Below are 17508 nucleotides of genomic sequence, written 5' to 3'. Positions count from 1 at the left end.
GGGGGGGGGGGGGGGGTGTCTTTGTGTCTCCAGGAGGAATTGGGATGTCCGGGGGGGGGGGGGGGCTGTTTGCGTGTCCGGGGGGGTGTTTGTGTCCCCGGAGCTGCCCGGGGGCTGTTTGTGTCCGGGGGGGTGCACTGGGGGAGGTGTTTCTGTCCCGGTGTGTCCCCGGGGCTCTGGGGTGTCCCGGGGGGGGGCGTGTCCCCGGTGGGTGTCCGGGGGGGCAGTTGTGACCCTGGCGGGGGTGTTTGTGTGCCGGGGTGCCGAGGGCCCGTGTCCCCGGCGGGGTGTCCCCGTCCCGGGCGCGGCGGGGGGGTGTCGGCGGGGCCGGGGGCGGGGCGGGGCGGGGCCGAGGCCGCCCTATAAAGGCGGCGGGGGGCGGGGGCGGGGGCGGCGCGTCCCCCCCCGGCGGCGGCGGAGCGGCGCGGAGCGGAGCGGGCGGCGGTGCGGGCTGCGGTACCACCAGCAGCGGCGGCTCTGCGGGGCCGCGCCGGTGAGCGCCGGGCCGGGGCTCGGGGGCGGAACCGGGCACGGGCCGGGGGGGCCGCAACCGCCTGACCCCCCTCCCGTCCCCTCCTCTCCCCGCAGGTCTCGGCCACCCCCCGGACTCCCCTCCGGCTCTGCCCGTCCCTCCGCCTCCCTCCCCCCATCCCTCTTTTTTTTTTTTATTTTGCCGCCCCCCCTCATTTCTCCCAGCAACGCCGCCCCCCGTCCCCCCCCGCAGCAAGATGGTGCAGAAGAAATCAGAGATCCCGGGATTCCACCGCTCCTTTAAGGTAAGGGGCTGCTCCCCGCCCCCACGGGGATGCTCGGGGGGGGCTCCGGGGCCGGGGGGCGCCCGCATCGCTGCATCCCCTGCCCGGGAACGGAGGGGGCCCGGCCGCTTCCTGCCCCACCGCCGACACCCCCCAAACTGAGGAGCTCCGGGGGCGCTGTCACCCAAACCGAGCAGGGGGACCCCCCTGTCCCCCCGTCCCGGAGGTGGCGGTGCTCCCGGGGGTTGGATCAGTGTCTCCCCCGCCCTCCCTCGGGTGGGTGCTGGGATGCTGCAGCTCCCACAGGGATCCCCGTGGGTGGGGTGGCTGCACTTTCCCCCCGCCCCGTTGCACCCCTTCGTCCTGGTCCGGCAGCGATGTGAGGGGTGGTCTCCGAGCTCCCCAGGCCCGGCCCGGTGGGGCCGTGCGAGGGTCGCTCCTGCTGCGCCGCCCACCCAGGGATGCCCTGGGCACCCCCCCGTCCCCCCTGCCGCTGTCACCTCGGGCTGTGCGGGGAGTCCCTGTAGTCCCGCTCCATTCGCTTCCCCCCTCCCGAGCCGCTTCCTGCCTGTGGATTGGGGGGTCCTTTGTTCGGTTTCACTCCAGCTCCGGGGTGCGGGGAGATCCCCCCAACCCACCCCCTCACTGCGGTGACCCCGCTCTTGCTGAGGTGGCCTCGGCCCGGGTTTGTGTCCTCCCGCGGTGGCCGGGGATGGAGGCGGGGGGGACACCTCGGCTGTGCTGATGGAGCCCGTGCGCAGCCTCCCATCCCCCAGACCTTTGTGTGGCAGTGCTGCGGCAGCTGGCAGGGCCCCCTGCCCCCCTATTGCCCCCCAGTGCTTCCCCTGCCCCCCCGTACACCCCGAACCTCTCCCGGAGGCATTGTCCCCCCCATCCTACCGGGGCTCATCCCGGGGGGCAGCAGCCGCGGGGCGATGCTGCTCTCCCCAAATCCGGGTTTTGAGGGGGAGGAAAGCTGGTAAAATGCAGCACAGGAGAGTTTTGGGCCCGGAGATCCACAGTGGTGCTGGGTGTGGGGGTGCCCCTGGGGGAACCTCCCCCCGTTCTGGCTGGGGACCCCCGACCCCCCCAGGCTGCAGTAAACAGGAGTGTTCTGGGTGTTTCTGGCGGTGGCCGGGGCTGGCCGTGCTGGGGCTGGCAGCCGGCCCGGGCACCGGGCGGGTTTGGGAACGCCGCTGGAGCTGCCACCTCCACCCAAACAGATTTCATAATCCTGGGGAGGACAGGGCCCTTTTGCCCCTAGCACTGCCCTGTCCCATGGGTGGCTCAGGGGGGCAGGAAGCAGAGGGTCCCCTCGGGTGCCGCTGGAGTTCAGAGTGGGGGAAGGAGGGGGTGCCATGCCCTCCATGGATCCCAGGGTGCAGGAAGGTTTGGAGTGAGGCCTGATCCTGCCAGGTCGGGGGTGTCCCGTGGCCTGGTGGACACAATGTCCACTGGAGCAGGGCAGAGCAGGCTCCAGCCTCTGTGACCTTGCAGGGAGCTGGGAGGACATGGAGGGGTGGCTCTGGAGCCTGACTTGCCCTGTGGCTTCTCTTCCTCCCCCTCCTACCTCAGTGTGGTTCAGGTTTGGGTGGAGATTTGGGGTTGGGTTGGTGTGGGTGGCTGCGGTCCCTCTCATCATCCCCCATGTGCTGGCCTGGGGCTGGCTGGAGGAGTGACCCTGCAGCACTGTCCCCATCAGGAGATGTGATCAAAGCCTTCCTCCTCATCCTCTGGCTCTCCCTGGAGCACTGCTGTGTCCCACCATGAGCTGGTGTTGTGCACATGGGGCAGTGAGCAGAACTTGTCCCAGGAGCCAGAGGATGCCGGGCTGTGTGTCTGTGCTGGGCTCCGGGTGGCAGCCGGTGGTGGCTGATCGAGCAGTTGCCACCTCAGTCGTGCTCTTGACTCCCACAGGGGCAAAACCCTTTCGACCTGGAGTTCGACCAGTCCAACCACCTGGAGCCTGTCTTCAACTTCGAGTGCCCGCCCCGTCCCGGTGAGTGGCAGGTGCCTCCTCATGGGCTCCATCCCAGTGGGGCTCCTCCTCTCCTGTCCGCTGGGATTTTGGCCCTGAGGGCTTTGGGGGCAGCCCTGCGGTGCTGGGGGAGCTGTGGGTGCACGGGGATGTCTGACGCCGGTGGCTTTGCTCTGGCACAGACATGCCTTCAAGTCAACCCATCGACATCCCTGACGCCAAGAAAAGGAACAAGAAGAAGAAGCGCTGCAGAGCCACCGACAGCTTCTCCGGCAGGTTTGAAGGTGAGTGGGGCTGCTCAGGGACCCCAGGGGTTCCCCCGGCCCGGGGCAGGGCTGGGCCCTCCTGGTGTCCCCACACTCTGTGCAGTGGGGCCGGCAGCTCAGGTGACTCTCCCCTGGCAGATGTTTACCAGCTGCAGGAGGAGGTGCTGGGAGAAGGGGCCCACGCCAGAGTCCAGTCCTGCGTGAACCTCATCACCAACAAGGAGTACGCAGTGAAGGTAAAGCTCCACTGCTGGGGCTGCAGACCCACCCCCTCCCACCCCCTGCCTCAGTTTCTGTTTCTGCCCTCCACATCTGGGGCTCTCCCAGCTCCCAGGACCATCTGGTGCTGGCCCAGGACTGCAGCTTTATGGGCTGGAGGGAAGGGAGAGGGGCAGGGATGCGGCAGGGCTGGGCTGTGATGGTGGAACACCGACCTCTGCCACCACACAGCTCGGGGTCCTTGGTGACCCTCCTTAGCTACGCTCCTCTCCCTGTCAATGAGGGCATGCTGGAGACTAAATTAACACTTGGGATGTGTCTGGGGACTTGAGGCAGGCAGGGGCACGTGGTGCTGGCAGGGTGGTCTCTTCCTGCTCACTCCAGGGAGGTCTCTCTCATACGGGTGCTGGAGGGGGTTGGGATGAGCCAACTGCTTTTGGGGTCAGGGATGGTGGTCCCGTGGCCCTGCGCCCCATAGACTCCAAGCTGTGGTTCAGGGGCTCTGAGATGGGCCCTGTGTCAAAATGCAGCCAAATACTGCGGGAACTTCACCTCCCCCATCGCTCTGTGGGAACCTTTGCGTGCCCCAGAGGGGAAGCTGAGGCAGCAGGGAGGGCTGTGGTGGTGCAGTGCTCTGTGTGCCCCAAAGGGCAATGAGAGCACCCATCTGCCCCCTCCCGTTTGGGGTCAGATAACAGGGGGGTCCCCCTGTGCAGCCTTGGCAGGGCCGGGCAGCCCTGCTGTGCGGGCGCCCAGTGGGGCATAGGGCCCTTTGCTGCGCCGCTGCTCCATCACGTGGAGCTCCGCTGGCCCCGGCCCGGGAGGGAGCGGCTTGGCACCGCGGCTGCCGCTTGGCACCGGCGCCGGGAACAGCCTGTTCTGCTGCCTTCACCCCGCCGGGCTCCTGCCCCGCCCGGCCCCGCGGGTCCCCGCGCTGCTGGGGCAGGGGTGCCCCAGCCCCTCCCTGGCAGCGCTGCCTCTCCCTGAGCCTCCCCCTCTTTGCCTTCCAGATCATCGAGAAGCGCCTGGGACACATCCGGAGCAGGGTTTTCCGGGAGGTGGAGATGCTCTATCAGTGCCAGGGACACAGGTACGGCGGGGCAGCCGCTGTGTCCCCCACTGTGGGCACGGGGAGTGGGCTGAGACCGGGCTGATGCTCGTGACACCCGTGGGCCACAGCCAGGCTGCCCTCTGCCCCACACTCCCTCCCCTTGGCCCTGTGGCTGCCGTGGAGCATCCAGAGGGGGACGTTCAGTGGTTTGCCATGACGACAGGGCCTCGGTGGCCAAGTTGGAGCAGAGCCGAGCCCCGCTGCTGAGTGGGGCTGTCTGTGGGGCAGGCGAGCAAGCCAGGAGGGGCTGTGAGCAATTAGGGAGGAGCAGAGCCGGCACTGCAAGCCCTCTGCCCCCTGGAATGCGGCCAGGGGGGCCCTGGCTGTGTGGTTTCAATCACTGCAAGCCCGGTTTTCCCATCCCGCATCCCTCCTGGGGTCCTGTGCTGAATGAGGTGTGGGGAGAACCCCAGGAGGTGTTTTGGGGGAACACTGGGCTGATGCCATGGTCCCTGCAGAAACGTCCTGGAGCTGATTGAGTTCTTCGAGGAGGAGGAGAGGTTTTACCTGGTGTTTGAGAAGATGAGGGGAGGTGAGTGTTGCCCTGGGGCAGGGGGAGTTGGGGCATCAGGACCCTCAAACCCCAGCTCTGCTCTCACCCGGCCACAGGCTCCATCCTGACCCACATCCACCGGAGACGCCACTTCAACGAGCTGGAGGCCAGCGTGGTGGTGCAGGATATCGCCAGTGCCCTGCACTTTCTGCACAACAAAGGTGAGCTGGGATGCCCCAGGTGCGTGGGACACAACTGAGGACACCCTGGGGTGTGCTGGGCCTCCCGGGGGTGTCACTGCCTCCCCCCACCCTCCTGCCCAGGGGACAGTGCCCATTCCAGTGCGCAGGGTCAGGCCCAGCTGCATCACAAGGTTTTTTGTGGTGCAGATCCTGTTCTTCCAGTTTGATTGGGATTCGAGGCCAGCAGCAAATTCTGCCTTTTGCCAGGGTGCAGGCAGTGACTTGGGGTAGGGAGGGAGGGATCTCTGTGCCACCCCCAGACTTTACACTATAGCAGTCTTGTAGGAGGGGGATTTTTACCCTCATTGGCTCTTTTGCCCCCAGGGATTGCACACAGGGATCTGAAACCAGAAAATATCCTGTGTGAGAGCCTGGACCAGGTGAGCGGGGAGCAGCCAGGGTGGGTGCAGGGTGTGCTGCCTGGGGGTGGGGTGGGCACAGTGGGGTGATTCCTGAGGTGGGGAGTGCAGGAGGGTCCTGCCAGGGACACACTCAAACACACACACCAGGTCCTGCCAGGGACACACACACACTCCCCATATGCCACAGCACAGCGTGGTGTGAAGCATGACAGGACCTGGCATTGAGCAGCTGTGGCCTGAAAACAGGGCTGTGGTCTCCGGGGGGCTGCCGGCTGTGGTTCCTGGAGGGTGCCAGGGGGGTCACCGACCACATCTTCCCCCCTCTCCCCAGGTCTCCCCAGTGAAGATCTGTGACTTTGACCTGGGAAGTGGCATCAAACTGAACGGCGATTGCTCCCCCATCTCCACTCCGGAGCTGCTCACCCCGGTAAGTGTGCGAGCCCCCCACCTTGTGGGGGGGGATCTGTCCCCAAGTACCCCCCCCAGCTGCCCTGCAGGCTCCAGGAACAGGGCTGTGCACGGACACCCCCTGCTCGTCGCTGCTGTCGCTGCTGCTGCGTGTCCCCCGGTCCCCCCCCGCCGAGGCAGGCGGGATGCGGTTACATAACGCGGGGGGGCCGGGGGCTGGCGCAGCGCCCGGGCTGCCGTGAGCCTTAGCAACAGCCCGAGCAGCCGCGGCGGCTGCGCCCAGCCTGCCGGGGAGAACTGGGTCAGCACCGGCCCGGGGGCCGCCGTGGTTCCCCGGCTCGTGGGCGAGGGAGAGGGGGCCGAGCCTCCGGGTGCGGGAGTGCGGGGCAGGGTGGACACCTCGAGAGCTCCCGGGTGTCCCCGGGTCGCATAGATCTCCCCGTTCCCCTTATCTCCTGCCGCAGGTGCCCCCCGTGCAGGGTATCGCCCTGCGCCCCGGTTCTTTTGCGGGACCGAACGTGCCGGGAGGGCAGAGCCCAGCCCGTGTCGGGTGCACGACAGCAGGGGCGGGGGCCACAACACCCCGGCCCCCTCCTTCCTCCACGCCCGCCCTCCTCTCGGGGCGGGAGCCGGGTTCCCGAGGTGTCCCGAGTTTCCCCATTCTCAGCCCCGGGGGGCGGAGCGGCACGGCCGCCGCATTCCCACCGGGATCGGCGCTGGGGGTTGTTTTCCTGCGGTGGCATCAGCTGCTGGGGCCGGAGAGGCCCCTCGTCAGGAGGCCTCTCTCGTTACGGGGCGATTATCTGCTGGCTGCAGCTCTTTTCTCCCCTGGTCACGGGGCCTGTGTGGGCTGCGGGTCATGCGCTGGAAAGCCCCAGAGTCCCTGGAGCGATAGGGGAATGGGGCCACTGCCTCTGCCTCTCCCTGCTCCGGGGTTAACTCCTCCCGCCCCGGGTCCTGCGCGGCGGCTCCGCCTGTGCCGGGCCGGGGAACGGGCACGGTCAGAGGAACAGGCACGGCAGGCTCGTCCCACCGTGTCCTGTGGCCGCTCCCAGGCGCTGGGGCTGCCCCGCTGAGCCGGTTGGGTGGCGGCGATGCTGTGGGTCCTGTGGGTCCGACTGTCCTATGCCGTGGGGGTTGCACCCTTTAGGCTTTTTTTTTCCTTCGGGGTGGCAGCTGCCGTTGAGTGACCCCGGAGAGGCGGGTCTGTGGCATCCTCTGTGGTGGGAAACGCAGCAGGGTGATGTGGCGGGAGGAAACCTGGGGAGCAGCCATGTCTGCACCTTCCCTTCAGAGGTGCAGCCCTGGAGATCTGTCAGGACTCTCCCAGTCCACCCTGCCCTGTTGGTCCCCACCCTTCGGGGCTCACCCTGCCTGTCCCTGCAGTGTGGCTCGGCCGAGTACATGGCCCCGGAGGTGGTGGAAGCCTTCAACGAGGAGGCCTCCATCTACGACAAGCGCTGTGACCTGTGGAGCCTGGGTGTCATCCTGTACATCATGCTGAGCGGGTACCCCCCCTTTGTGGGCCACTGCGGCTCCGACTGCGGCTGGGACCGGGGTGAGGCGTGCCACACCTGCCAGGTGCGTGGGACACCCCAGCAGCGCCCAAACCCACCCCCAGTTTGGCTGCAGCACTGCTGGCTGAGCCTCTGTTGTTTCTCCTCCTGCTCAGAACATGCTCTTTGAGAGCATCCAGGAGGGGAAGTATGAGTTTCCTGACAAGGACTGGGCGCACATCTCCTTTGGAGCCAAAGACCTCATTTCCAAGCTGCTGGTGAGAGATGCCAAGAAGCGGCTCAGCGCAGCCCAGGTCCTGGAGCACCCCTGGGTGCAGGGGGTGAGTGTTGATGTCCCCTCCCTGCTCTCTGCTCCCAAAAGCCAGGGTGGGGAATACCTATCTGCACAATCCTGGCTCTGACTGGCTGCATTTTGTTGCAGTGTGCCCCGGACAACACCCTGCCAACCCCCATCATCCTGCAGAGGTGAGTGTGGGTTGCCCTGGGGCACCCCCCAGCCCCCTGAACCCTGACTCCACTCCTCAGCACTATTGTCCATTCCTTCTGCTTTTTGGGGGCTCTGCCACGACTCTGTGTCTGGACAGCCCTGCCGCTTTGGGTTTGGGCTGCATTTTTGGTGTCTGACCAGTCTGGCACAGCCAGCATGTGAGGAGGGACATGCAGATATTTGACCCTGACCTCCACCAGCCCCCCATGCCCCCCTGAGCCCATGCCTCCCCTGCAGGAACAGCAGTGCCAAAGAGCTCACCTCCTTTGCTGCTGAGGCCATCGCTGTCAACCGCCAGCTGACACGGCACGACGAGGACGAGGAGGAAGAGGCGGAGGAGGAAGCACGACCCATCATCATCAAAGCTACCTCACGGGCCATGCAGCTCTCCCCCCCCTCTGAGTCCAAGCTGGCCAAGCGGCGGCAGAAGAGCAGCCTGGCCAAGGCAGTGGCCTCTGGGCAGCACCTGGTGGCCCCGCTGGTCCTGGTGGCCGACCAAGCCTGAGCGGTGCCCCTCACACCTGCTGTACCCCTTGTCCCCTCCTCTCCTCCTTTCTTTCTTCCCCTTTCCCTCCCGACCCCACCGTCTCTGGCTAGTGACAAGATCAGGACTCGTCCCTGTGGCTGGTTTCCAAGGTTTTGCTGATCTTGTAGGTCTGGGGGTGGGAGGGTTTGTTTAAGATCTTTTTTTTTTAAAGGTATTAAATCAAGTGTGAGGTTGCTTCACCCAGGGCACACTCAAGGACATCTGACAGACACACGGACTTTTGTTTCCCGGCTCTTGGTTTCTCCTCTGACATTTTCCCCTCTCCCCGACACCAAAGGACTCTTTGTATCCGCGGCTGCTTTGACAATTTCAGCTCATTTCATACTGTGAACAAAAGACCCTCGGTCGCGTTTTCAACAACGGGAGTTGCGTTTTAACCTCGTCCCTCCCCTCGGAGCTGCAGGTTTCTCTCCGATGTTGGGGCAGATCCCACAAAACCCCCTCTCTGGGGATCTGGGAGGCACCTCCTGGGTGTGGGAGGTGTGGGGAGCCCCTCTGTGCTGTGCTCGGGGCTGTCCCCAGCTCTGCTCTGGGGGATACAGTGGGCGTTGTGCAGAGAACCGCTTGGGCTGGGGAGAGACGGTGCCAGCAAGGGAGCAGCGCCCAACCCACCCTCTCTCCTCGGCATCCTCCTTCCAGAATAAGCTATTCACACTCTTTTTCTTTTTGCCCTTTTTTAAATTTTTTTTTTTTCCTTTTTAATTATTGTTGGTTTTGAACTGCCAGCTGTGCTTCTCTACAGGGCATGGAGAAATGTCTTCCTTTCCTCCCACGCTCCGGCTGGTGGCTCCCCAGGGGATGCATGGGCATCCAGGGCTGTGCTCTTGTGCCAGGTTAGGTGTTGCACCCCGGGTTTTGGAAGGGCTGGTGGCTGTGCCCTTGGGGAGGTGCAAGGGTGATGAGGTTTTCAGGGTGGCCAGAGCAGCCAGAAACCCTCTCTGGGAATTATGTGCTCTGGGGAAATCAAGGACCTCCTTAAAGAGCATCGGGACCTGCTGCAGGACAGTGAGACCTGCCATGGCTTCGGGCTGGCCCCGAGGCTGCAGTGGCAGGAGGGTTAGGGGGCACAGACGGTGCCCGATATCCCGGGGGTGCCAGTAAGTGAGCAGCCAGGCTGATGGCAGCACCCAAAGGCCAGGGCACGGGGGAGCACTCTGGGGACAGCTTGGGATGTGGGGCTGGAAGATTTGGGGTTAGGGCAGCAAGGTCTTTAGTGGCCGGAGGGTGCTGGTGTGTGTGGTCATGCACATGCACCCCTGCTCACGTGTGCTCAGGCATGCATGGCATTGTCCTTTCCTTGGAGTTTGCTTTGGGGTGGGAAGGACTTGGGATACTGAGTCAGGGTGAGCCTCTTGGCTGGTTTCTGGGTCTGTCCAGGCAAGCAGTGCCCGTGCTCGGGGCCAGACCAGCCTCCAGCTGCCCCCAATGCCTCCAGATCCCCCCTGACTCCCCCTGCTCCCTGCCACAGGCACTGCTTTGGGTTGTGCCACCAAACTGCACCCACTGCCAGCCTCCATTCCACTGGGAGGGCAGTGCTCCCTTCATAGCCACCTCCTGTCCCTTCTGACCCAGTGCTTTGAGCTTTATATTTTGCAAAAGCAGCCTCAGCCCATTGCATGCACAGGTGAGGGTTTGGGAGCTCTGAGCTGGGGAACAGACTTTCCTGGGTCTTCAGCTGAAGACAGTCGCTGTCTCTGGAAAAAAAAAGTTCTCCTTTTTATTTTAAGACTGCTGACAGCAATACTATGCAATATATGTTGTTTTTTGTTTCAGGGAGGTGTGTGTGAGTTATATTGGGAGATGATGATCTCGGGTGTTGATGGAGTTTAGGGCAGGGACCATCTTCTCTCACCCTTCCCAGCCTTTCTGCTGACCCAGGGGGGCTGGGGAGGGTGACTCTATCCCCATCCCACCCCCCAAAACTGCCTCACACTTGTGATCTCCCTCTTCCCCGTATGTCCCCGATCCCACCACACCGGGTGGGGAGGAGCAAGGCAGTGGTGAGGGGAGACTCCCCCCACCAGGCACCAGGGCACCCTGGAGAGGCCTCCTCTAACAGAAAGAAAAAAAATCCATCTTGATTGTACATTGTTACTTTTTATAGCTTATTTTGTTTTATCAGTTGTAGATAATTCCTTGTTGTCTTATATTAAGAAATACTTGAATGATGTACAGTACGCGATGCCTTGAGCTGGTATTGTGAAGCTATCGTTGATGCTGCACGCCGCAGCCTTTTTTTAAAAAACAAAAAAAATGATGGGAAGGGGATGGCAGGGGGATGTCTCCAAAATTTATCTGTCCCCCATGCTGCTTTTGTTGGCAAACTGAGTTACCCCTTTTTGCCCATGCATAAAAGCGATCTCTTTTATATCTATATATATAAACACCACACACTCTGGGGAAGGCCTGGGTGACCCTGCCTGTGTCCCGTGGGTGTCCTCGGCCAGGGATGTGCAGCCAGGAGATGCTGTGGGAGTTGGAGGATGTGCTGGGAGCATCAGAGCTCTGCCTGGGCTCAGCTTCACATTTTGGGTGGGGTTTGGTTTGGGCCCGGTGCTCCTGGCATTGGGGCTGACCCATGGCCGGGTCTGTGCATTAGTAGAGAATCTTTAAATGCCTCTAGAGCCAGGGATTGACTGGAAAACCTCCAGCCTGGCTCGTGGCAGTGCTGGGCACCCACAGGTGCCCCGGTGGGACAAGGATGGCTGGGGACACCCTTGTGCCAGGGCCAGATGTCCCCTCCCTGCTGCCAGCACCTCTCCCGGGGTGGTTTCCAGGCAGATGCTCCTGTGGTCCAGCACCAGCGACCCCCTCTCACCAACACCCTTCTTCCTCCTCTTCCTCTTTCCAAGCTTTCCCCCGCATAGAGCATCTATCTTGGAAACCAACTTCAAAATTTTTTTCTTTTTTTAAGCTGGAAATGTTAAGTGGTTTTGCTTCTTCTCCTTCCCCCCCACCCTTCCTCCAGCCAACTAACTCAACTTAGAACTGGTTAGAAACGTTTACTGTGAAGCTAACTCTTTTTTATCAAACCAGGAGAAACTTTCTCCACTTTACAATTGATGAAGACTGCCAAAGCTGGTTCAACAAGAGTCACGTTAACGCACTGTTGGTTTGTGCAACAGCAGCCTCTGCTTGGGGGCTGGCTGGGAAATAAAAATGAAAATACTAAAAAAAAAAAAAAAAGACAAAAAAAAGAAACAAAAACAAAAAAAAAAAAAAAAAGAGAAAAAACCACACAAAAAGAAGCACTTTACTGTATGTACCAGCTGACCTGATACAGCTGAATTGAAGTTTTCCTTTATAACAATTGTTGATGCCAGAATTTTGTATTCTGTTTTGTAAGAATTTAATAAAAATGCATTGAGACCTACATGGTGGGCAGGTGCTATGGCAGGAGGGACAAGTTGGGGAGGGGGATTGGGCAAGTTGGGGAGGTGGGTGGCACTTCATCCAGGGGCTCCTCCCACCATAATCCTTCCCAACTTTTACTTGTTCCTTCCCAGCCTGCTGCTGGCCCACGGGGGCTGGGAGTACGGCTGGGGTGGGATGCCAGGAATAGGGGCTGGCAGTGGCTCAGGCCTGACTCACTTTTCCCAGTGGGATGGTGTGATCCTCTCAATCCCAATGGGAGCTGGAGGTCACCGGGCAGGGCTGTGCTCCCTGCCAGCTGCACCCAGTGGCCCTGGGACTGCCCTGCCATCCCCAGAGACACCCCTGGCATATCCCCCCCAGCCCTCCATGGGGCAGAAGGGGACATTGAGGCAAGAGGAAAGTGTGGTGGGATAGGGAAGGCATTGGGGGCAGGAGGCTGGGGATCAGGGTGTGGGAAAAAGGCTGTAGAGGACAAAATCCTGACCTCTGGCCCTGCTGCTATGCTGGGGGATGGAGCTGGATCCCTCTGGATGCTATTGCCATAGTGCTGCTGCCCTGGCAGAACACCATCCCTGGCACCCCTGCTTTGGGGAATGGGCTGTGGGCTTTGCCATGGACCAGCTGCTGCTCCCATCTCTAAGCTGAGAGAGCTTTACTGCAACACTGCTGGGATCCAGGCTCACTGCTTGGTAAATGCTGCAGTTGCTTCTTGCAGCATCTGGATCAGGACAGGATGGCTCCAGAAGTCTCCCTTTCCTGGCTGTTCCAGGATGGCATGTGGTGAGAACAGCGCTGGGGTTTGCTGCATGCAGAGGATGAGGAGCATGTCCTATCTCGTGGTGCTGTTTCTGCCTCTGTTGATCAAAGCCACTGCTCCCTCCTGGGCCTGGGGCCACCAGCTGGTGACCCTGGACATTTTAGGAGCATCCAGTTCTTGGCTCTTCCTCCTCTCTTGCATATTGTTTCACTGTCATTGGGCCCTCAGCTGTGTGCTCCAGAAATCTTTCCCCTCCTGCCTTTTGCTCAAGGGCTATTCTGCAGACAATCCTCCTTCCAAGATTCCGGATGGATCCCAGACAGGTGTGTCACGGGCAGCTTTGCTGCAGATGCTGGTTTAACTTTAAATCTCTGAAACTCCTTTGCATGGTCCCTCTTCTCCCCTTTCCCCAATTTCCCCAACCCCAAAAAGTGCCTGGTAGTTGGAATCCATTTCTGAGCACGTGCAGAGAAGGGCAGCTCTGTAAATAACCCAGCGCTGGGTTAAAATAACCTGTGCTGCTCTGGTGCCTGAGCATCGGCCCAAAATAGGCTCCGCCGGGATAAGGGCGCTATAAATACCCTGCCGTGGATTTGCATTGGAGAAAAGCCCCGCAGCAGGAGCAGCGCCGTGCTGCCCATGCTGGCCCAGAGGGAAGGGGCTACTGCAGAGCCACCGGGGTGGCCTGGCTGAAGGAAGGGGGGTCAGCCAGGCTTTGGGTGATGTGGTGGCTCATGCCAGTCTGCCTGTCTTCAGGATTTAATGGAGCCATCAGGTCATGGTCGGACCTGAGTGGCTGCAGCACTGGGGTCACATCTGGCTTCAGCTCAGGGCACTGAGGCAGCTGGGTAGGAGCAAAGATGAAGCATTCTCAGAATTTTGGGTCTGAGCCCAGCTCTACTGATGATTTGGGTGATTAGCCAACATTTTGATTCAATGTCTGCCCACAAAACCACCCTGGAGTGAGTAACATTCATTCCCTCAGACCAGGCTGCTCTCCTGAACCATTGGTGAACCCCAAACCCGCACTGGGCAATGGGGAGTGGAAGGTGTGAAGTGTGTTTTGATGAAAAACAGCTGGTTTGGATAAAAAAAAAATGAACTTTTCCATTTTGTGCTTTGAAAATGTTTTCTGGGATGGGGCAGAGAAGGCAAGAACTCCTGTGTATTTTGGTAGGATGTGCCATTTGACTGGTGTGTGCAGGTTCTCCCTTTGAAGTCATCTCAGGGAGTGAGTGATGTACATCCCAGCAGAGCCCAGTGCACAGGTCTGGCCCTGCCTGTGTTTCCTGTGGCTGCTCCCTCTGCACCAGGATCCTTGGTGGCAGAGTGGCACAGCATGGCACATCTGTTCCCTCCCCTGTCTGGAAAAAGGCCTTAGTCAGCCTTGTTTGTGGTTTTGGATGGTGAAGTGGGAATTTTGGAGAGCCATGGGTGCAGGTCTGGCTTTCCCACAGGATTCCAGCTCTGGGTGGAATTGCAGGGCCAATGAGGGCTGTGGTCAGTCATCGGGAGCACAGTAGGGTCAGGTTTCCCCAAAACCTGTGAGAGCTGTGCCCATGGCTGGCTGGAGCAGGCCCTGGGCCTTGTGAGTCACCTTCTCACCTGCCTGGAGGTTTAGATCAAGGCTTGGTGCTAAGGCACAGGGTTTGGCAGGTCCCACTTGGCTCTCCTTTGGCTCACACCAGGGACGTTTCTGTCTTTGCCATGCAGTCTTCCTCAGAGCTTCCTTACATCCTAAAATGTCTCCTTTGAGGTGAGCTGCTTGGCCAGGGGAGAACTGCCTCTTCCTGGCTTTTGCTTGGGACACACATGTCCAGCTTTGCTTGGAGCACATATTCTAAATGTTTTTTTCTGCCTCCACAAGGTGAAGAAAAGCAAGATGTTCTCTGCTATCCATCTCTGAGCACTCTAGTCCCACTGCTCATTCCAGCTGCTCATAGCCTTGTGAGATCCTTCATGTCAAGCCCTGGATGGGGTCAGCCTTCATCCCACCAGCTGAACTCCAGTGTTTTCCCTGCCCAGGGCTACTGCTGGGGGGAGGCTTTTGTTTACCCTGTGAATGGCCAAGCTAAAACAGCGCTGCCTTTGCCCAGTGCCTGATCTCTGAAGGAATCTGTTGGCTACCAGACCCAGAAATAATGACGCCAGGCCTTTTATAGGAGCGTTTGTTTCCAGGTTTATTTTTGGGATGGTAAAGTCTCCTGTACAACACTCGTCTTTTTATTTCTCTGGTCTAACACACCACTGATCACCACAGTGTTGGTGCTGGGTAGCTGCAGCAAACCCCTCACCCCATCCCACAGCGCCATGGTGAGTGTCCTACACAGATCTCCGGGCCATTATCCCTGATATCCACAGCTCTATTTCCTTATACTGGTCCCGAGTTAAGCCTCTGGCTCCTGCCACAACACATACCACCCTGATTTAGTTCACCACAGGCTGAATAACCAGTATCTGTCTGATGCAGGGTGGCAGGGCTGGCACGGTGAGCACGGCACAGAACAGGCTGGTGGTGCTGGGAAGACCAGGATTGAATGAGTGCAGAATCACTTCCCCGTGCGATGGAGAAGCACCCATCCTCTGTAGCAGGTACACCGACCCCTCGGAGGCACCACACTTCGTCGAGGATGAATTTGCTGGGATTTTGGAGCACGGAATGCTCTGGTGAAGAAGCTTCAGCAGCATGGGCTGGGCTGGATGATCCTGCACCTCCCAGGCAGGGCAGGAGCCCCTGGATGGTGCTCCTGTAGCATCCCTGGAGACGGAGAAGTGCGGGATCACACAGCCAGTGCTCCCCGGCGCTTGGGACGAGCCTCCAGACCATTCCTGCCAGCCATCAGCCACGTCCAACCATCCAGCCGGGCACAGCGAGTCTCCAGCTCCCTCTAATGTTTCTGGCCCGAAAGGAGCATCCGCAAGCAGGACGGGCCTGAGCAGGGAGCGGGCGGGCGGCCAGGCTGCACGGCCCCGAGGGAAAAGTGTGACGCGGAACTGTGTGGAAGCAGCTGGGCCAGAAAGGGGGGAGTGACGTGCCGAGCAAATGGTGTTAAAGAGTAAAGGATGCAGCGTTTTAAGAGAGAATATGGTTGTACTGAATGCCTAGATGTTATTAATAAATGAAAGATTTCACGGAAAAAGGTCTGTTCCTCTGAGAAATACTATTCCTAATACTCTAAATTGATACTCTAAAATGCTGTTTCCAGCCCTGAAAGTGTTCAAAAAACATGTGGTGACATGGTTTACTGGTGACCATGGTGGTGATGCTGGGGTAATAGTTGGACTTGATGTTAAAAATGTCTTCCTATATTAATGATTCTATGGTTCTCTGATTCTAAAGACTCCTACTCATTCCTGCCTGCACTGGTACTGTTAGGACGAGAGCTCTGCATAGGAGTTTCCCAAACTTGTCCATGTGAAATGCAGCTTTTAAAATGCTTGACAGCACAGAATGCAGCAGAGATGGGTATTGATAACACAATACAAAGCCAGGTTGGAAACTCTGAATCAAAATCAATGGTGTAATAGGACTGCTTTGTCTGGCCATAGTGGTTCATGGGGAGATCCCAGAGCTGTGCAAGAGTCTGGAAGCATTGAATCCACACAAACACCGCACAGTCCACACAAACAGCGTGTCTCTGTTTGATACAGAAGCTGTAACACCAAGGCACAGGAAGCAGAAGGGGCAGCCAGGCCATTTCCCCTCTGACACATCAACTCAAGGACCACACGCCTTCTCCTGACTGTGTGTGTGTGCAGCACAGATCAGGGGATGGATAACAGAGAGAGGGGGAATGTAATTACCCTGCAAAGAATAAATCACTTTAACGGTTCAGTTACTGAGATCACAGTGAGGCAGTGGCACAGCCTCTTAATTAATCTTCTGCTTTGCAGCCGCCTCCTGCCCCCGCACCATCTCCACCCCTGCTGCCTGGCGAGGAGATGCCATCGGTGGGGACAACAGTGGCCAGTGGTTTCTGGCTGAGCAGGTCCAGCAGGAGCAGCAGGGCACAGCCAGGTGAGGGATCAGGGTGCTGTGGCCTCTGGGTTTGTGCAGGGTAACACCTGTGGTGGGCCTGGTAATGTGGTGTCCTGTGATTCTCCAGGCCTGTGACAGCAGCACCCAGTAACTCCCAGCTGATTACTGTGAGGAATTGCTGGGCATGAAGCAGGGCTCTGGGGATGCTGGAGGCCTGGGTCTGCTGCAGAGGAATGGCTGGTGTGTGAGATCATGAAGGGAAAAGCCCCACTTCACCTCCACATGGCCCAAACCTCCCTGACTCCTCACCCCCAGCACTGTCCCCCTTCAGCCTTTAACTCCCAACCTCTTCGTTGTGAATTGCATCCCCATTTCTCATCCCTTCACTAACTGCTCTCTGGACTCCCTCATCTTCCTCAGAATAACCCCTTTCACAGGATGCTCCCCTTATCCCTCAAAGTTGCAGTGCTCAGGGATTGCTCCCCTTTGTCCCCCTCATGTTTCTCCTTGGGGAATCGCCATTATCTCCCAGACGGGTTCTCAGGGATTGCTTCTGTCACACCCCCTCACTTCTCCTCAGGGAATCTCTCCCTTTTCCTTGCTCCTCAGAGATGGAAATCCCTGCACATCCCTCTTTCACCCCAGGGATGTGCTCTCAATCTTCCACAGGGATCACCCCCTCATCCCCAAAACTGCCCCTCAAGGATTGCTCCTCTTGCCGCCCCCTCAACAATGCTCCTTTATCCTCAGAACTGTCCCTTAGGTTTTGCCCCTCATCATCTTCAGGGATCACTCCTTCATGGATCATCCCTTTTCTCCCCCTCAGGGATCACCCCCTCATGGCCAAAACTGTCTCTCAGGGACTGAAACTCACCTCCACAAGGGTCGCCCCCTTTGTCCTGCAAACTGCCCCTGAGGGACAGTCCCCATCCTTTTCAGGGATCAGCCCTTCAGGGATCATCCCTAAATGCTCGCCCCCTCATCTCCCCCAAACGTCCCCAAGGATCGCCAC

General features: G+C 59.7%; 1 protein-coding gene across 1 annotated transcript; it reads left to right on the top strand.

The window, feature by feature from the left end:
* Window positions 1-680: 680 nt before the first annotated feature.
* Window positions 681-11758, top strand: MKNK2 (MAPK interacting serine/threonine kinase 2). The gene is made up of 13 exons (XM_083880000.1): window positions 681-776; window positions 2673-2754; window positions 2916-3017; window positions 3138-3235; window positions 4229-4308; window positions 4788-4861; window positions 4939-5043; window positions 5389-5444; window positions 5758-5853; window positions 7221-7415; window positions 7507-7671; window positions 7773-7816; window positions 8076-11758. The coding sequence occupies exons 1-13, from the start codon at window positions 729-731 to the stop codon at window positions 8341-8343; spliced, it is 1413 nt and encodes a 470-aa protein (XP_083736126.1). The 5' UTR covers window positions 681-728; the 3' UTR covers window positions 8344-11758.
* Window positions 11759-17508: the final 5750 nt, after the last annotated feature.

This window comes from Zosterops lateralis, assembly GCF_965231275.1.
Source record: "Zosterops lateralis genome assembly, chromosome: 29".
NCBI lineage: Eukaryota > Metazoa > Chordata > Aves > Passeriformes > Zosteropidae > Zosterops > Zosterops lateralis.
The sequence above is the reverse complement of the archived record's forward strand: the minus strand, read 5'-3'. Positions and strand labels throughout refer to the sequence as shown.